The 17,727-nt window shown below is 39.1% G+C and overlaps 1 protein-coding gene across 1 annotated transcript; it reads right to left on the bottom strand.

Annotated features, from left to right (window-relative positions):
* LOC104896045 (E3 ubiquitin-protein ligase ATL31) lies at positions 1 to 1,445 on the bottom strand. Its single transcript, XM_010682729.4, has one exon. It carries the CDS (start codon positions 1,256 to 1,258, stop codon positions 278 to 280), a length of 981 nt encoding a protein of 326 aa, XP_010681031.2. The 5' UTR covers positions 1,259 to 1,445; the 3' UTR covers positions 1 to 277.
* Positions 1,446 to 17,727: the final 16,282 nt, after the last annotated feature.

The following is a 17,727-nucleotide window of genomic DNA, read 5'->3' as shown; positions in this document are numbered from 1 at the left end:
AAAAAAAAAAAAACAACTTTCTCTACAAAGATAATACAACAATTGTCCAAAGTTAACATTCCTAAAATTCTAAATAGAATTTACATTTTAGCACTCACCTAAGAGTCTCGGCCCTCGGGTAGCAAGTAGCTAAAACTACTTGCTCTTAAAGTTTCATCATTAATTTAAACTTTTGGTTAAATTGTTTTTGACATGGTAACAAGCTTTTGACTTTCAGAAACATAAAAATAAAAAAATAAAAAAAATCCTACATACAATTACAGCAAAGGAGTCAAAGTCAAACAGGGAGCGTAGGCAAAGCCTCCAACGGCTTTACAACCGTCCCTAAAAACCTCTTCGACCCAATACTTCCTTCTCCATCACCACCATTATTTTTCGTCGTCCACTTAAACGACCTCCCAAAAAACCGCCCATAACGGCTACTTCCACTCCCATCTCCTCCATTCCGATACCCGCGACGCGAGCTCGACACCCGAGGTAAAGCCACCATACTAATTGTCCTCTTCAGCTTCGGCCGAGCCACCAACAACAGCTGCCTCCGAACCTCATCTGGCAACCTCAACGTAAACCTCTCCCGACCCTCCCCGAGTCGACTCACTGAGTCAACGTGGCCCGTCGAGTTCCACCTCAGCACTCTCCCCTTCGGCAACTCCGGTACTACAATAACCTCCACCTCGTAACTCGGACCTGTCTCGCCTTCCTCCAGGTGAGTCGACTCGGCCGAGTCATCAGCAACAACGAGGTTCGCTCGACAAACGGGGCAAGTACTATGCGAAGAAAGCCAAGCGTCGATACATTCCGAGTGAAACACATGATCACACTTCGGAAGCAAACGCAGCGTTTCATCTCCTTCGAACTCGTTCAAACAAACAGCGCACTCGAGTGACTCTTTACCGAATTTCAACTCCTTAACATCGGAGTACAAAAACGTCGGAAACGTGTCGAGTAACGATTGGTCGAGTCCACGGAGATTCACCGCCGTTTGATTGTTGGTTCTAATCCCAGCTGATTGACCTCCGATTGAATTGTTATCAGTGCATAGTTGGATGTAAATGGATATGCATCCAGTGATGAAAAAAGCAAGAACTAAAACAATCACAATCAACGCCATTGATGGATTTACTCTACTTCCTTCAATTGCATAATCATCGTCGGATGCGGTCGAATCTGACGGCTGCTGTGCATTTACTGATGTTGAGAAGATGAAGATTAATAACAGTAAAAGTGATATGATGGTGCAGAAATGGCGGCTCGTCATTTTGGAGGTTTTTATTTAGAGTAAAATGAATATGTTTTTTTTTTGTTGGTTTTGAGTGGAGAAGAATATAAAGGGGGTGGGGGGAGTTGCCGTGGGAGGGAAGTATGTGGGGTCTATGGGAGTCTTTGCTGTTGCAAGTGATGACGTGATAGGTGTGAAATCTGAGGGTGGTAAAGATTCGTGTAGAGCGAGGAGAGGGAATAGAGAGCTGACTATTTTTTGTTCCTTTTTTCGGGTTTCTTTTGTGGTAGAAAATATGGACTTTTCTAGATACATCAGGGAATTTTGACTTAAATAGTTCCATCTAGATTCTTGATTAAATATTGGCATGCTAGAATGCTACTACAATTACAAAGAATAATGAGGTAGTCCATAATGGAAGAGGACCGCTGCCATAGTGAGAATAAATAAGCTAATCGGAAAGAGCCTAGAAATTGGCGACTAAGGCTATATTCAGTTCACCTGCTTTTTGCTTATTTCAGATCAGATCAGATCAGAAAATATAAGTTCAGATCAGATTAGATAAGTTCAGATCAGAAAATTTCAGGTGAACTAAACATAGTTTTACTCCCTTCCTTTTTTTGTTTGTTGCTATATTGTTGCAGTATAACAATTTAAAAAGTGTCATTTTTAAATTTTTTGGATGGCATTTTTTGATCTATTTAATGTATAATATTATAGAAAAATAAAAAATTAGTATTTTTTTGGATAGAAAAAAGAAAAACAAATATAATAGTATTATTTAATGGTGGGTTAAATAATCTAAATTCAAAAGGTCTAAACAATATAGCAATTAAAAAATAAAAAGGAGTATAATAGAGGGAGAAAATTATTCGAATGGCGTTTTAAAAAATCCAATTAAAAAAATATAACAATTAAAAAGAAACGAAGAAAGTATAATAAAGGGAGAAAATTATTTGTATGGCGTCATGTATTTTTAATGCAAATGTATACATGTATTATTTGTTTAGTGTATAATGCGCTTTTGGTTAGTTCACGAGTTTGCTTCCAAAAAAGTAAATTATGGTAAGAAGTAAGATTGTAAGAACGGTGCTTCCAAGTCACGTACTTTTTAAATGGTGATTGTTTTGAGTTATGACTTGCTTGATGTTTCCACCCTTCCTACCATGCCTTAGGCCTTAGGCTCCTTGCCATTGCAAGTAGGATGTGTATGTTTAGTTGAACCTGAATTAAACCTTAACCAGATTAGATTAGGCATGGATTACATCATACTAGATGATTCAAATTAAGTTTATAATCTATATATATATATATATATATATTCGTGATTTTAAGTTGCTGGTCTAGTTTGATTTAAATCATAATATAATGCCCTAACTTTGAAACACCATTACTTTAAAAATATATATGAAACCTTCAATTATTTTTGGAAAAAGCAAAACAAGCCATTACCAATATTTTTGAAAAAATAATTACAATTTTTCTTATTGTATACACGCCTAACAATTTGTGGTGTTAGGTTTGTGGATGTTTAAGTAGCAGAGGCGGCTAAGGTCATGTGTAGGGTGAGCAACTATACAAAGATCTAAGATATAAGGGTCCAATTTATTAGTTGTCTGCCTAAAGAAAAAGAAGAAAACCTGAATCCAGTTAAAGACTATTCCTTTCTAATTTTACCGAGTGAAATGTTGAATGCAATTTTGAAAAGATTAATTTATATTTGGTGTTTTTCTTCTTCTCCTTCTATTCTCCAAAAAACCTAGAGGTGATCATTTTGGCCCGGCCCGGCCGTATTTTTTTTGGCTTTGGGCGGGCTTTGGGCAAGCCAAAAAAGACTTTTTAGTCTATTTTTTAGCCCGGCCCATTTTGGCCCGCAAAAGCCTGCTACTTTAGGCCCGAAATAACGGGTTTTGGACACAAAAATTTGGTCCGAATTCAGGCCCGCCCCGACCAATGGGCAAAACATTTTTGTTCGCGGCCTGACCCAAACTCGGCCTGGCCCGGCCCATGATCACCTCTAAAAAAACCCACTAATCTTCCGTCTCTTTCTATTTACTAAACAAAATTTAATCTCTATAATTTATTTTAGCTCATGACCCCTAATTTTATGAGACAGTGATGTTAAGTAGCAAATATAGAGGAGAAAAATAGTTTTTTAAAAAAATGCATTTTGCATTAAAAATTTTGTCAAATAGGTCCAAGAAATTTAAACACAAAAAGAAATTTCACCAATTTATCTGATTGTTAGATCAGCCAAAATTTAAAATTTTGTGTAGAATATCCATGTTAGATGTTACTGCCCCTTAAAATGAAGGATTGATTTGCAAAAAAAAAAAAAAAAAAAAAAAAAAGAAAAGAAGGATTGATGGTCCTTGATCACTTGAGCTACTTCTCATTTGTGAGACACTGTTTGTCAATGCACTATAGAACAACTTGTACATCGTGAGACGTAAGTTCAAGGGAGGAGTATAGGGGTGTGGATGGTAGGCGCTTGTGGTTCAAATTTCTCTGAGCCCATTGCATCGAATTGTAACTTTGATGATCTACGAGATGTCTTGTGTAGGGATTTAAGTACTATAAGCGAAATTTCATGAATCAATAAGCACTTAAAACAGGATCACATACATAGTTTCTAGGAGACCAAACAGCCCACAATTATGACGACTTAGAATACTTCTAACATCACCATGTATGTTTAGGCTATTCAATCCCCTTATATTCCAAAATCCCACTCTATCCATTAGGATCCAAGTTAGGAGCCTGAGTACCCTGTACATTTGTCACCTCCAGAACCTTCCCATCTTGCATCTGTATCACATCTACTTCCCAACCCTCTCTACTCCCAACTTGCTGCCATTCCAGGGTGTCATGTACACTCTTTTCTAGTATAACTTGTTGGCCCTCTTCTTCGGGTTCCTCTGCAATAGGAGTTAAACCAGATATCAGAATAGGCACCACCACGGACTCAAGCACCTTTTTAGGATCAGCTTGACTGCTTGAAGGCTCTTTCATCGGACCCTTAGGCACCCACTTCTTTTGTGGTTTAAGTTTAGCTTTTGCAACTTCCATTCTCTTTTGCCTACACTGCTCCATATTGTGCCCTATACCCCCACAATCACTACACATCATTTGTAACGCCCCGACCTCTAATCATCGTTGTTAAGTTAATTAATCGATTATTAGCAGCGGAACCTAGATAGTCGGTGCGTTACCGCCGTACTTTCCATAAGGAAAATACAAGGCAACATAAAATCATAAACTTAAACACTTCATAACATGAAGCATAATATAGGTCCAACATTAGTCTTAATTAATAAAAACTTAGTTACTAATCAGAGTTTTGACATAAACTTAAATTAAAATCATGAGAGTCTAGATAATCTAGATATTAATTAAATCCTCACTGCTACGCCATCCCGTTATCACCATCGGTACCTAAAACATAAAACAAAACGTCGTGAGCCGAGGCTCAGTAACATACTACTCTAACATCGTAAATTCATTTCACATTATTTTAGTTAAAAAAAGGGAGAATAGAATAAGTAAAACATTTCACAAACATATCATGTCATGTTACATTATCTTCTTTATCATGTTCATCATCGTGTATATTTTACTTTGGTAACTTGGCTAGTACAACGGAAGGGACGTCTCCCCAAAACATCATAACATCATAAACGGAAGGCAGCCACCCGAGGACAAAAGCCCTCACTAAACGGAAGGTGGCTTATTTGCCCAGATTACGGTGCCACCCGAGGACAATAGCCCTCACTAAACGGAAGGTGGTTAACCGGCCGGAAGGTACGTGCGCGACCCGGGATAACAGAATACGCCAAGAACCGTCTTTCACTTGAATTTATCATGTTTCATTGGTTTTAAGCCATATCATCATCACGCGAACAATTATATTCATTAATTTCATCATCATCATTTCATAGCATCATATCATCATAACCATCATAAAACATTTCATTTCGATCCCGCAATCCATATATAAAACATAATATTAATCATGATCATAAAACATACTTTGAAGGGGAATGCGGGTGTTAGCAGTAGACGTTACCTCGAGTCGCGATTATTATACTTGACAGCCGGGGGAGGCTTGTAATATCCCTTTTCCTTTCTAATCTATTCAAGGATTAATAAAAGATGACTTATTAATATTTTATTCTAGATTTAAACTCTATGATCCATTTCCATCATGTGTCTATGAATTACTAGAGTGTGTATGAAATTAATAGTTATGAAACCTTATTAACACCATTTATTACTTAAACTATACTTCTTGAATTTGGTAACTTGATTACTAACTTATGTAAAACTATTTAATTAGTAATAACCATTACTTCTAAGATTCATGAAAATTCATGTTTAATGACTTGAAGGTATGGTTACAGAACTTCCATATTTTAATTAGACTATTAATAATAAAGTGATATATATTTAACTCATTGTTAAACTCTAACTTATATTAGTGATATTTCCTACAAGTTAGTGTCCTTGTATAAGTGACTTACTTAATTTACAACTTAAAAAGTGATATTCATTTAATCAAGCTAAAAGTGGGATCATAGTTATAGATTAAGCTTACTAATATTATACTTAAAAATCCAAGTGTACTTAATTAGTATTTCTTTATACTACATAAACTTAAGTTATATCTATGTGAACATGGAACTATAACTTAATTAACCAAAGATACCCATTATATATATATTAAAGGTGTAATATTAGTGATTATGTCATAATCTATATTATACTATAATTATGGAATTTATAATATTAAGTTAATTAACTAAGTCCAATCAACTTGATTTATTAAACATACTAAGCTTCTATATTAGAATTTGAAAGATTAAAACTACACTTATACGTAACTAAGTCTACTACATACAATGTAGATTTGAAAGTCACAAAAACAAGATTATGAATCTAATTAATTTAGTTAATTAGCCCAACACATTAATGGGTCAAGTTAATTATTTAACAAGCCTATTAGCCTAAACTAATATAACTCAAGTTTTTTTTTCATAAATAAAAGGAGGGAAAGGTATGTAATATACCTTCACTTAAGTGAACTAACAAGGAGAAGACGGGCAGTGCATGGGGTCGGAGCTCCGGCGAGCAGGTGACGGTGCAGCAGCGGACGGACGGCAGGACGGCGGTGCGGACGTGGCTGGCGGCAGGTGCGGCGCGGCAGCAAGGAGGCTGCAGCCAGTTCGAACAGGGAGGGGAGAGGCAGCGAAAAGGTGAGGGAGAGGAAGAGGGGGTGTCGCGCAGGCCGTGGAGGAGGAAGGGGGATGGTGGCGTGCGTCTGGTCGGCGCCGGCGATGGGGCAGGCAGGTGGTGGTTGCCGGAAAACAGAGAGTTTGGGTGGTGGTGTTGAAAGTTTTCTGATTTTTTGGGTGGAGATGAATAGTAAAATCAGCATACTATTTATAGTAATTTTAGGAACAAAGCTCAATTAAAATAATGGTGGATTAATGGTGAAGTATACTTGGGGAGCAAGGAGTTCTAGAAGCCTTGGGAGCAAGGTCATGGAGCTTGAGGAAGAAGATGGGTTGTGTGGATGGTGAATTTCTTTTTTTGGAAATTTTCTAATTATTTTACTAATACTAAAATAGTGACTTTTCCTACTTTCTTTTAATGTGTTACCAATCTAACTTAGCTTATTTTATTGAATACTCGATTTTATTTTATTTTCAAATATATTAGAGAAGTGATTAAGTAAATAAATAAATTTTAAATAATTTATTTAAGCTAATTATTAATGTTAATCAAGTTTGAATTTTCGGGATATTACATCCTCACCCCCTTAGAATAAGTTTCGTCCTCGAAACTTGCTCATATGATATGAAGATTCAAACATCAAACTTGCTCAATCACATATTTCAAAATCATGTATTTCATTCACATATCAAAACAAAAGTTTACATCAAATCATCTAAGCAAATAGATGGGGGTATCTTGCCTTCATTTGATCTTCTACCTCCCAGGTGGCCTCAGATGATGAATGGTTAGCCCATAAGATTTTGACCATATGGATTGTCTTATTCCTGAGCTGCTTTTCTCTACGATCGAGAATTTCAATCGGTTTCTCTTCATAGGATAGATCGTTCCTCAATTGCAAGGGCTCGTGCCTAATTACGTGGCTTGGATCAGAAATATACTTCCTCAACATCGATATATGGAAGACGTTATGCACTCGATCCAAGTCTGTGGGTAAAGCTAATCGATACGCCACTTCATTGACTCGCTCCAGGATTTCGTACGGACCAATATACCTCGGGCTCAGCTTACCAGACTGTCCAAATCTCATGACACCTTTGCTAGGGAAACTTTCAGAAAGACATGATCACCCACCATAAATTCTAGTGGCCTTCTTCGACGATCCGCATAGCTCTTTTGTCTACTTTGCGCGGTCTTGATCCTAGCTTGAATAAGTCGTACTTTTTCTGTCGTTTCTTGTATCAAGTCAGGCCCAATCATTCGTGCTTCGTCGATGTCACTCCAACAAAGAGGTGTTCTACACCTTCTCCATAAAGTGCTTCATATGGTGCCATCTTGATGCTAGCCTGATAGCTGTTGTTATAGGAAAACTCCACCAATGGCAAGTATTTCTCCCAACTTCCATGGAAATCCAACACACATGCTCTTAGCATATCTTCGAGGGTCTGAATTGTTCGCTCGGTTTGACCATCGGTTGCTGGGTGAAAGGCGGTGCTGAAATCGAGTTTAGTACCAAAAGCTTTCTGTAACTCCTTCCAAAATTTCGCTTGAAACCTCGAGTCTCGATCAGATACAATAGAACTTGGAACACCATGTAATCTGACTATCGTGCTCACATATAACTCTGCTAGCTTGTCTAGGCTCCAATTATTTCTGATCGCCAAGAAATGTGCCGATTTAGTCAACCTGTCCACGATCACCCAAATGCTATTCATACCTCGGGATGATGGTGGTAACCCAACAATAAAATCCATAGAAATCGAATCCCATTTCCATGTTGGAACATCCAAAGGCTGCAATAATCCTGCAGGTCTCTGGTGCTCTATCTTGATCCTCTGGCACGTCAGACACCTTGTCACATATTCAGCAACATCCTGCTTCATATTACTCCACCAAAAATTTGTTTCAGATCTTTGTATAACTTGTTTCCTCCAGGGTGAATAGAAAAAGGACTGTTGTGAGCTTCTTCCAGAATTCTCTTTTTCAATGCCTCCTTATCTGGAACACATGTTCTACCTGAAATCTCAACGTGCCATCATCTTGGATCACGAATCCCGGTGATTTTCCCTTCTTCACATCACTCTTTATCTTTTGCAACTCCAAGTCTCCATCTTGCGCCTCTTTTATTTCTTCCAACAAAGTCGGCCTCAACTCCAATGCATACAATTGTGCTTCTATTTTCGGTTGCATGATCTCCACTTTCATCTTCATCAAATCATCATTGATTTCTCTCGGCAAGGTTAAGGTTGTGTTTAGGTAGGATTTGCGGCTTAAAGCATCAGCTACGACATTAGCTTTGCCTGGGTGATATAGGATCTCGACATCATAATCTTTTAGGAGTTCAAGCCATCTACGCTGCCTCAAGTTCAATTCCTTTTGGGTAAAAATGTATTTAAGGCTTTTGTGGTCGGTGAAGATCTTACACGGAACACCATAGAGTAGTGTCTCCATATTTTGAGAGCAAACACAACTGCGGCTAGTTCAAGGTCATGGGTTGGGTAGTTTTGTTCATGAGGCTTGAGTTGACGGGAAGCATATGCTATAACTTTATCTGTTCTGCATCAACACACTCCCTAATCCATGCTTAGAGGCATCGCTGTACACAACAAATCCATCAGTTCCCGAAGGGATAGTAAGAACAGGAGCAGTGGTGAGACGCTTCTTCAACTCTTGAAAAGCTGCTTCACATTCATCACTCCATAAAAACTTAACCGTCTTCTTTACCAATCGCGTTATAGGCATGGCTATCTTGGAGAAATCTTGGACAAATCTTCTATAATATCCAGCTAAACCCATGAAACTCCGAACTTCAGGAACATTAGTGGGTCTAGGCCATTCCATGATAGCTCTTATCTTTTGTGGATCAACCGAGACTCCAGTATCTGAAATGATGTGCCCTAGAAAGGCAACTTCTTTCAACCAGAACTCACATTTCTTCAACTTCGCATACAACTTCCTTTCTCTCAACACTTCTAACACCTTCCTCAAATGTTCTTCATGCTCAATCAAGTTTCTTGAAAACACCAAGATATCATCGATGAATACAACCACAAACTTATCGAGGTATGATTTAAATACTCGGTTCATCAGATCCATGAAGACAGCAGGGGCATTGGTTAACCCAAATGGCATTACTGTAATTCATAATGACCATATCGGGTCCTGAAAGCAGTTTTTGAAATATCTTCTGGCTTTATGCGGAGTTGATGATATCCAGATCTTAAATCAATCTTCGAGAAGATAGTTGCACCTCGAAGTTGGTCGAAAAGATCATCAATACGAGGCAATGGATATTTATTCTTGATGGTGATCTTGTTCAACTCTCGATAATCAATGCACAACCTCATGCTTCCATCTTTCTTCTTGACAAATAGAACTGGTGCACCCCATGGCGACACACTAGGTCGAATATACCCCTTCACGAGTAATTCATCTAGTTGCTTTTTCAGTTCTTGTAACTCAGCAGGTGCCATTCGATAAGGTGCCTTGGAGATAGGAGCAGATCCAGGAACGAGGTCAATGCTGAAATCTATTTCTCTTTCTGGTGGCATGCCAGGTATCTCTTCCGGAAATACATCAGGGTACTCACAAACTATGGAATATCGGATAACGAGGGTTCAGGTTTGGTTAGGTCTACCACACTACATAGGTATCCTAATGACCCTTTGAAAGTAACTTGAAGGCTTTCAAGCTTGAGATGATTTCAGGTTTGGGTTGGACTTTTCTTCTTCGATAAGAAACCTTACACCCATTTGGCATCCTAAGGTTATTTCATGGTTAAGGCAATTCATGTCGGCTTTGTACTTCAACAACCAATTCATTCCCAATATCACATCAAAGTCGGTTAATTCAAATTGAATGAGGTCTACTTGAAATTCACATCCCCTATAAGAATAGGACAATTTCTATACATGACATCACATAAGATGGATTCACCATTAGGGATGGTGACAGACATGGCAGAGAATTCAGAGCATGGTTTTGCATTCAAGCTTCTAGAAAATGCACTAGATATAAACGAATGGGAAGCTCCAGAATCGAAAAGGACATAAGCAGGTACAGAGTTGACAGGAAAAGTACCAGTAATGACAGTATCATCTGCCTCTGCTTCATCACGCTGCATCATAAAGACTCTTCCAGCCTGCGGGGGTCCACGTGGAGGGTTCTTATTTGCGTTGCCTGCATTTCCACCATAGCCAGAGTTCTGGCCGTTTCTTTGACCATGATTCGCAACATTTCCACTTCGCCAATCTGGAATTGGACAATTTTTAATCATATGACCTGGTTTACCACATCGATAACACTGATCACTTCCCTACGACATTCATTCGTCATGTGGCCTTGTCTTCCGCATTTGTTGCATCGAGGAATTTGCTTCTGATCGTTTCCCGAATATCCCGTGTTTGGCTTTTTGTTGAAGTTGTTGTTGGAGTGGCTTTCATGAGATTTAGCTTTTCTTTTTCCACCCTCATACACTTCCTTTCGCAGCTTCATTTTCCTTTCAACATTGATAGCCCGGTCATATAGCTCTTGATAAGACTTACTCATATTTGCAGCACAGCCTTTCTTGAAGATCCAGGTTCAAACCTCCTTCAAATCGATTCATCCTTTGACGATCCGTAGACACCAGATCAGGAGCAAATCGAGCTAACTCATTGAACTTCACAGCATATTCCAGAACTGACATACCCCTTTGCCTCAGATGGATAAACTCAGATTCCATCTGGAGTTGCAGAGACTGAGGGTAAAACTGGTTTCTCATAGCCTCCTTTAAACCTTCCCATCCAAATCCAGGTTGATTCTGCATCTCTCTAGCAGTCTTCCACCACAGATCAGCTTGCCCTTTTAAGTAGAATACAGCAAAGTTAACTTTCCACTTGTCGGACACTGGGTGGCATCAAAGAGTTTCTCCATGCCATTCAACCATTCCTCAAACTCGTGGGGTCAGGCTTTCCATCATAAGTAGGCGGCTTGTGAGCAGAAAACCTTTTGAACATATTGGAGCATTCTTCCTGCTCCGTCTTGGCCCTTGGTCGGTTTCCTTGCAAGAATTCCATCATCAGCTTCATCATATCCACCTGATTTCTGTTAGCATTTTCAGTCGTTTCTTCGAAAACAGGGTCACTTCGCAAGGTATCTAGCCTTTGCCTCATTTCTTCAAGTGTGACTTCGGGCCCATGGGTTCCACTTCCTCCATTAGTAGGTCCACTTCCACTTGTTGCCATGTTCTAAAACATCACATATTCCATGTGCATAACATGTTAAGCGAGGCACAGACGTCATCGTAAAAATAATATAAAAATATTCCCTTCCCCGATCCTAACACTCACACTCATTTTCATTTTCAAACACTTACTAACTACACCATTTATTATTCATCTTATTATATTTATGAACCCTATACTTATGGTGATGACTCTCGTTTTACTAGATTACTTTACCATTTATTTGCTAATTTAAGTAAAACCTTTGAGATTTTACTTGAGGCATCGAGAACCGTTGCTCTGATACCAACCTGTAACGCCCCGACCTCTAATCATCGTTGTTAAGTTAATTAATCGATTATTAGCAGCGGAACCTAGATAGTCGGTGCGTTACCGCCGTACTTTCCATAAGGAAAATACAAGGCAACATAAAATCATAAACTTAAACATTCATAACATGAAGCATAATATAGGTCCAACATTAGTCTTAATTAATAAAACTTAGTTACTAATCAGAGTTTTGACATAAACTTAAATTAAAACCATGAGAGTCTAGATAATCTAGATATTAATTAAATCCTCACTGCTACGCCATCCCGTTATCACCATCGGTACCTAAAACATAAAACAAAACGTCGTGAGCCGAGGCTCAGTAACATACTACTCTAACATCGTAAATTCATTTCACATCATTTTAGTTAAAAAAGGGAGAATAGAATAAGTAAAACATTTCACAAACATATCATATCATGTTACATTATCTTCTTTATCATGTTCATCTCATCGTTATATTTTTTTGGTAACTTGGCTAGTACAACGGAAGGGACGTCTCCCCAAAATATCATAACATCATAAACGGAAGGCAGCCACCCGAGGACAAAAGCCCTCACTAAATGAAAGGTGGTGTTATTTGCCCAGATTGCGCGGTGCCACCCGAGGACAATAGCCCTCACTAAACGGAAGGTGGTTAACCGGCCGGAAGGTACGTGCGCGACCCGGGATAACAGAATACTTGCCAAGAACCGTCTTTCACTTGAATTTATCATGTTTCATTGGTTTTAAGCATATCATCATCATCGCGAACAATTATATTATTAATTTCATCATCATCATTTCATAGCATCATATCATCATAACCATCATAAAACATTTCATTTCGATCCCGCAATCCATATATAAAACATAATATTAATCATGATCATAAAACATACTTTGAAGGGGAATGCGGGTGTTAGCAGTAGACGTTACCTCGAGTCGCGATTATTATACTTGACAGCCGGGGGAGGCTTGTAATACCCCTTTTCCTTTCTAATCTATTCAAGGATTAATAAAAGATGACTTATTAATATTTTATTCTAGATTTAAACTCTACGATCCATTTCCATCATGTGTCTATGAATTACTAGAGTGTGTATGAAATTAATAGTTATGAAACCTTATTAACACCATTTATTACTTAAACTATACTTCTTGAATTTAGTAACTTGATTACTAACTTATGTAAAACTATTTAATTAGTAATAACCATTACTTCTAAGATTCATGAAAATTCATGTTTAATGATTTGAAGGTATGGTTACAGAACTTCCATATTTTAATTAGACTTTTAATAATAAAGTGATATATATTTAACTCATTGTTAAACTCTAACTTATATTAGTGATATTTCCTACAAGTTAGTGTCCTTGTATAAGTGACTTACTTAATTTACAACTTAAAAAGGATATTCATTTAATCAAGCTAAAAGTGGGATCATAGTTATAGATTAAGCTTACTAATATTATACTTAAAAATCCAAGTGTACTTAATTAGTATTTCTTTATACTACATAAACTTAAGTTATATCTATGTGAACATGGAACTATAACTTAATTAACCAAAGATACCCATTATATATATTAAAGGTGTAATATTAGTGATTATGTCATAATCTATATTATACTATAATTATGGAATTTATAATATTAAGTTAATTAACTAAGTCCAATCAACTTGATTTATTAAACATACTAAGCTTCTATATTAGAATTTGAAAGATTAAAACTAACTTATACTTAACTAAGTCTACTACATACAATGTAGATTTGAAAGTCACAAAAACAAGATTATGAATCTAATTAATTTAGTTAATTAGCCCAACACATTAATGGGTCAAGTTAATTATTTAACAAGCCTATTAGCCTAAACTAATATAACTCAAGTTTTTTTTTTTCAAAAATAAAAGGAGGGAAAGGTATGTAATATACCTTCACTTAAGTGAACTAACAAGGAGAAGACGGGCAGTGCAGTGGGGGACGGAGCTCCGGCGAGCAGGTGGCGGTGCAGCAGCGGGACGGACGGCAGGACGGCGGTGCGGACGTGGCTGGCGGCAGGTGCGGCGCGGCAGCAAGGAGGCTGCAGCCCAGTTCGAACAGGGAGGGGAGAGGCAGCGAAAAGGTGAGGGAGAGGAAGAGGGGGTGTCGCGCAGGCCGTGGAGGGGAGAGGAGGGGATGGTGGCGCGCGTCTGGTCGGCGCCGGCGATGGGGCAGGCAGGTGGTGGTTGCCGGAAAACAGAGAGTTTGGGTGGTGGTGTTGAAAGTTTTCTGATTTTTTTTTTTGGGTGGAGATGAAAAGTAAAATCAGCATACTATTTATAGTAATTTTAGGAACAAAGCTCAATTAAAATAATGGTGGATTAATGGTGAAGTATACTTGGGGAGCAAGGAGTTCTAGAAGCCTTGGGGGCAAGGTCATGGAGCTTGAGGAAGAAGATGGGTTGTGTGGATGGTGAATTTCTTTTTTTCGAAATTTTCTAATTATTTTACTAATACTAAAATAGTGACTTTTCCTACTTTCTTTTAATGTGTTACCAGTCTAACTTAGCTTATTTTATTAAATACTCGATTTTATTTTATTTTCAAATATATTAGAGAAGTGATTAAGTAAATAAATAAATTTTAAATAATTTATTTAAGCTAATTATTAATGTTAATCAAGTTTGAATTTTCGGGATATTACATCATTGGCTTACACTCATATATATATATATGATCTGCTGAGTCTGCATCTTTCCCTTCTCATTGCAAACACCACCTCATTAGGGAATTCTTGATCTAAAGCCACTCCAACCAACACTCTAGCATAGTCTAACAAGTCCTTCTTGGCAGTAGCACGATCTATTCTAATAGGCTTCCCAATAACTCCAACTATTTTGTTCAGTGCTACTTGTCCTCAGTACTGCAAAGGAAGATTAGGTAGCTTAATCCAGGTAGGTACCATTTTCACACAATCAATAGAAATATCAACATCAGGGGACCATTCTTTCGCAATGACAGGCTTACTATCGTACAGTATAGGACCTGCCTCCAGAGTTTGATTCTTGCTATCAATACTATGGAATGTAACCATAAACATACCAGATTTCAGCATATCCACCTTCAAAACACCATATTTCCTCCAGATGCTCCTTATAAACCATTCCACAATCCTTAATGGAGCTTTCACCCCCATAATATAGCATACTACAACACTCTGCCAATATTCTAGTTCAAGTTTGATATCCTCCATAGTTAACTTAACAACATTCACATCACTACTCTCTCCCACATTTACACCAAAATCCACCAGAGGTATTTCTTAATTCAATCCTTCATCAACAATATTATGAAACAGAGAGTGACGCCAAGTACCTGAGACAGTGGAGGTTCCAGCATTACTCACCAGATGTTGCATTGGATGCGGAGAAAGTTGAACCATAGGCCTAACTGAACTTGTCGGAGTATGAATCGATGCAATCCACTTCTCCCGTCTCTTTTGAGCTTCAATAAATGCCTCCTTATCCCTTTTCGAAGCTTCAAAATCAAGTGAAGCATGTGAACCATCTTCCTCCGAGCTCCAACTCAACAATGAATCATCCTGCAACTCATTGACATTGATTTCCTTCCTTGCATCTCCAGATTGTGGTTTTCGGACAACCTTTACCTGACCTTCCTTAACTTGCTTCTTACTTCCATTACCCTTTTTCGCACCTTTTGCCATGGCTCCAGCGTTGCTGAAGGGCAAAAATGGTGATGGGAGTTACTGTTCCATTGATTTCCAGAGAGAGGCGAGAGTTTCTCTCTCTAGGTTAGACTTTTGAAATAGAACAATACTTATTCTTAATTTCAAAATAAAACCCTTCAGCATCAAAAGTAGAAACAGAAATTATTTTCTTAGTTATCGAAGGAACAAAATAACAATTATTTAGTTGTAAGACAACGCCATATGGTAAATGTAAACTATAACTAACTTCCTATGGCAAGTGCAGCAACCCGTGCTCCATTTCCAACGCGTAACTCTACCTCACCCTTTGCCAGCTTCCTACTTCTTTTTAGTCCCTGTACATCATTAATTACGAGGCAACAAGACTCTCGCATCTCAAAGGGAAGCTGGGAGCCAATTGGGACGGCCCTTACAAAGTCACTGAAGTCATCAAGCCCGGCACATTCCGACTGGAGAATCCTGAAGGAACTCCACTAGCTCGGCCATGAAATGCGGACAACCTCAAAAAATTCTATGGCTAGTGTTCGTCAATTGCAATGGGGGCATATATGTACAATGTATGACTGGCCAAGTGTATGACTTATAACGGCTCAGACCAATTTAAGGTCAGATATATGAATTGACTTTACTAGTCGGCCAAGACATAACCAGTCAATTTGTTGTGTTACACAAAGCAAACATGACTTAAACCAGTCCAACAAAACAAAACAAAAACTTAGCGAATGAACAAGCTCAAAACAACTTAGAGTGGGTCGGGCAATATGAGAGATTGCAAATGACAAACAAAAGTTAGCCAAAAAGTTCATGTTTCATTTCATAAGCAGTGGATTACAAAATAAGGCCTGGTACTACCAAAAGCCAACTAAAAAATAAAAAAAATAAAAGCTAAGTACAAGAAGAATCTAAGCAGCAGGAGGATCATTGGTGCTTCTAGTGAGCTCTACGGACCTCACCACTTCGGTTTGCGGATCCTCCTCTGATCCTCGGCCTCGGCCTCACCCGACTCTTCATCAGAGAGCCCAATGTTAAGCTCAGCAAGGAGGGCAGCGTCCTCGGCATCGGCCAAGGCCTTGTAGCTAGCCATGGCCTCGTCCCAAGAAAAAGAAGGGTAGGACTTGGCCAGCGTTTTCTTCATTCTATCCAAAGCGTCGTCTTCCCCCATCTTTTGGGTCGCCAAGCCGACTGGTTGGCAAACACCTCACAGGTCTTGGACTCCCTCTAAGAACGGAACCACTCATCCTTAGTGCGGGCGAGCTGTTCGATCTCAGCTAATCGAGCCATCAGCTCGACGACCTGCTTCTGGGACTCGGTCGTCGCCGCTTCAGCAGACAACTTGGCCAACACCACCTCTTCCTTGGCAGCAATCAGTCCGATTTTATCAGCCCCCCACTTCTCCTTTTCGACTTGGAAATCTTCCTGATCGTGCTTAATACAACGCTCGATATTGGCTAGGTCGGCTTCGGCCTTCCTCTTACCCTCCTTGGCCTTGTGGAGCTCGGTGAAGTGCTTCTTCCCCTTCGCGCCCAGGACCTCCACCTCCTCGGCCAGATGTACTTTGTTCTTGGCCACGTTGGCCAACCGAGCAGAAAATTGAAAAGAAAACGGGAGAGTTAAGCAAAAGAGCTGAGTAAAAACAGTAACGACAAGTCTAAAAGGACAACTGTAGCTCACCTCGACCCAGCAGCGGAAAAGATCATTGGTCTCCTGACCCCCGCCCGAGTTGTTAATATATTCTTGATCAGCAGGTCCATACAAGTAGTCGATGGCATTGGTCCAACGAGTGTCTAGCCCATGAGAGTCCAGCTCGTTGAAAGGTTTGGCCAATGACATACTTATAACCTCTGGATCGTCGGTCGGCCGACGAGGAGGAGAGGCCAGGGTATACTACGGACTCCCTACCAGGTGGATGTCAGATGAATTGAGCGAGATAGCGGCCCCTCCAGCCTGCTAGGCGAGCTCCTCGGCCATGGACTATTCACCTCCACAGTCTTCGTTTTCTTGGCCCGCTCAGCTTAGGCATTGGCGACCGCCTTCTCGGTTTGGGCGACCTTC

The sequence above is a fragment of the Beta vulgaris genome, chromosome 6 (assembly GCF_026745355.1).
Source record: "Beta vulgaris subsp. vulgaris cultivar EL10 chromosome 6, EL10.2, whole genome shotgun sequence".
NCBI classification, from domain to species: Eukaryota; Viridiplantae; Streptophyta; class Magnoliopsida; order Caryophyllales; family Amaranthaceae; genus Beta; species Beta vulgaris.
The sequence above is the reverse complement of the archived record's forward strand: the minus strand, read 5'-3'. Positions and strand labels throughout refer to the sequence as shown.

Coding starts and splice junctions, on each gene's coding strand:
- LOC104896045 (XM_010682729.4), bottom strand. CDS start 1,258: ATGACGAGCCGCCATTTCTGCACCATCATATCACTTTTACTGTTATTA.